Here is a 2,815-nt window from a genome sequence, read left to right on the forward strand (position 1 = left end):
CAATTTTAATCCGTATACCGTTCCGTCATGTGCTTGCGCTTACATGCCCTAAATGCATCAAAAGTGAGATTTTTACACTTCCCATCGATATGTTCTCATGTCCTCTACATTTCTAGAGTGCGATCGATACGCTGATCAAAAAGTATACGTACATAAAACAAACATTAGACCAACGAACGCGTTGTAGTAATATTATTCGATCGCGGCATCATGACACGCCATCATTAAAATATATCAGACTACATGTCATAATATATATCCAATATTGATAACACCGCCAATGCGAATGCCAAAACCAAGTAAATGTGACCATTACTTCCTTGGACTCACAAGGAACGGCATTGTTCATACCAGAGATGCTCCTGTCATTGTTCAGCGCAGCAATCTCGCTGAGCACCTCGCTTTGCGTGACTGTGCCTGAGAGGTGGACGTGCACAAACTTGAATCCCACATTCTCTGCGGCCTTACGCTTCATGCGTATGTATACATTCGAGTCCTCACGAGCCCCCACCTGCGATAATACATAATCACACAAATTGCTGATCAACATGTATGGTTGATAACAACTACAATCCTTATCTGACCTGCGACACAACATAATCATATCATAAACTGACTAATGACATCACTTAGATGCCTTGTCTGAGCTAACACGGACCGAACATAATCCAATGTACAAACGCTACCACATACCTGTACTACTGCAAGGCCAGGTGTGCCTCCAGCCGCTTGCACCTTGGCAGCTATTCTTGTGCGGATCACCCTGAAAGTGACAATATACAAACAGCATGACAATTCTGAGAGTTAAAGCGCGATATGAAATAGAATATATTAGCAACATGTTTCACCCTGGTATAAATACCCCGCAAGGCAAATTCGTGAGTGAATGTGTGATATGAGGTAGAATTCACTAGCAAATATGTATCACCCTGATATAGATAAGACGCAAGGTAAATCCGAGCGCGAATGTTTCACATGTGACAGAACTCACTAGCAATTGTGCATCACCCTAGAATAGATAAGCCACGAGGCAAACCCACGAGTGCATGTGTGATATGGCATAGAAATAGCAAGCAATTATACATCGCCCTGGTTTAGACAAATCGCAAGGCAAATCCGTGAGTGCAAATGCGATGTAGCACAGAAACAGCACGTAAATCATATATCACCCTGGTATAGGCGAAACGCAAGGCAGTTTCGTGAGTTAAAATGACGTACGGCACTCAATCCACTAGCAATCATGTGACACCCTAGTATGGATACATCGTAAGGCAAATCCATGAGGAAATGAGAAATATGGGATGAAATTCATTAGCATTTGTGAATTACTCTGGTATCGATAGCAGGGTACATTCGTGAGTAAATGTGCGTTATAAGATAAAATATACTGGAAACTAAGTTGGAATGCATCAATAGATATATTACAAATGCACGAGGAAGGCGAAATACGAACGAGGGCACTTGATGCACACAATGAGCTTGAAAATGGCGTATTCATATGTTATTGGATGTGAAGATTATCTCCTACAGACACGGGGACAATACACATGCAACTGTATAATCAAATCGTACGTCAGCGAAGGCCATACACGGAGCCGTCTACTTGAAATAAATCATACAAGCCATGCTGGACGTCTTCTCAATACACAGATGGTATACAGATGACAATTATATAATACGGAGCCGTCTACTTGAAATAAATCATACAAGCCCTGCTGGACGTCTGCTCGATACACAGAGGTATACAGATGGCAATTATATAATACGGAACACAAGCAATGTATAATTCCCAATTACATTCGAGAAAGAATATAGGAAACAGTACATAAATACATAACATAGATAAATACTATATCCAAGTACACTTTGATAACAACAAATATTAAACATACGTGAATACTTTCTGAAAATAAAATACTGTACATACTTTGATAATTCAGTGCCAGATAAGATCCTGGACCCATCCTCATCGTGACGAAGCATTTTCTTTATGTATGTGTTAATGGTTCTACTAGTAACAGTTCTAGCACATTTGAAGTGTTTGATACTTGTTAGCTGGTGTAGCCTCAGTTCAGCGAACATGCGTAGTATAGATATACTAAAGTACATGGAATGCCATGGATGCTATATAGAATATATAAGGTGCTCTCTGGGCAAGAAAACCTCGGAACATTTATGATGAAATAGATTAAATAAATCGAAGTTTTTACTTTATGTTGGGTAAAACAAATCATAAAAATAAATAAATAAATAGAATGTAGCATGACAGAGTCACAAAGATTGCTATGCGCTGGTACCGAACTTCACTTTTCATGGTTTTGGCGCGCGTCCAGCACGGACGGACATCGCCAGAATCTGAGAATCATCATCGCCAGGCGCCTGTTACATACGTAAATACTACGATATGATATTACCTAAATAAATACTACGATTAGATATATATTTAAATAGTTATATTGTTAAATAGCTCAAACTTGTAAAGACTATTCAAACCTCTAGAAACATATTGTTCAAGATGGATGAGGCAGTTGTGGATCACATCGGCAATATGTATGTTGTACTGTCAAGTATCTTTTATTGCACCCGGATGTCCTTTCATTCTGACCGCTCTGTCGGCGGTCGAATCGACCACACGCACTTCATTCTTTTGTTATCCTATTCGTTCTATACGAGTATCTGATCTCAATATTGTACCTTATACAGTATTGGCTCCACAACAAATATAGAGGGGGTAGTGGCCACGGACAACGCTGGATTATGTATAGAAGGTATATATCTACTTATTCTACTAGGAACGATGCGTATTAGTACATGA

The 2,815-nt window shown here is 39.5% G+C and overlaps 1 protein-coding gene across 1 annotated transcript in view; it reads right to left on the reverse strand.

Annotated features, from left to right (window-relative positions):
- The window catches only part of SARC_04419 (C-1-tetrahydrofolate synthase, cytoplasmic), a 6,118-nt gene extending 3,953 nt beyond the window's left edge, over positions 1-2,165 (reverse strand). The window contains exons 1-3 of the mRNA XM_014301750.1: positions 1,928-2,165; positions 694-763; positions 352-511 (exon numbers count right to left, since the gene is read on the reverse strand). Of these exons, the coding sequence (XP_014157225.1) occupies positions 352-511; positions 694-763; positions 1,928-2,109 (412 nt within the window). The 5' untranslated portion in view covers positions 2,110-2,165. The remainder of the gene's footprint in view (positions 1-351; positions 512-693; positions 764-1,927) is intronic.
- Positions 2,166-2,815: the final 650 nt, after the last annotated feature.

This window comes from Sphaeroforma arctica (assembly GCF_001186125.1).
Source record: "Sphaeroforma arctica JP610 unplaced genomic scaffold supercont1.247, whole genome shotgun sequence".
Classification (NCBI taxonomy): domain Eukaryota; class Ichthyosporea; order Ichthyophonida; genus Sphaeroforma; species Sphaeroforma arctica.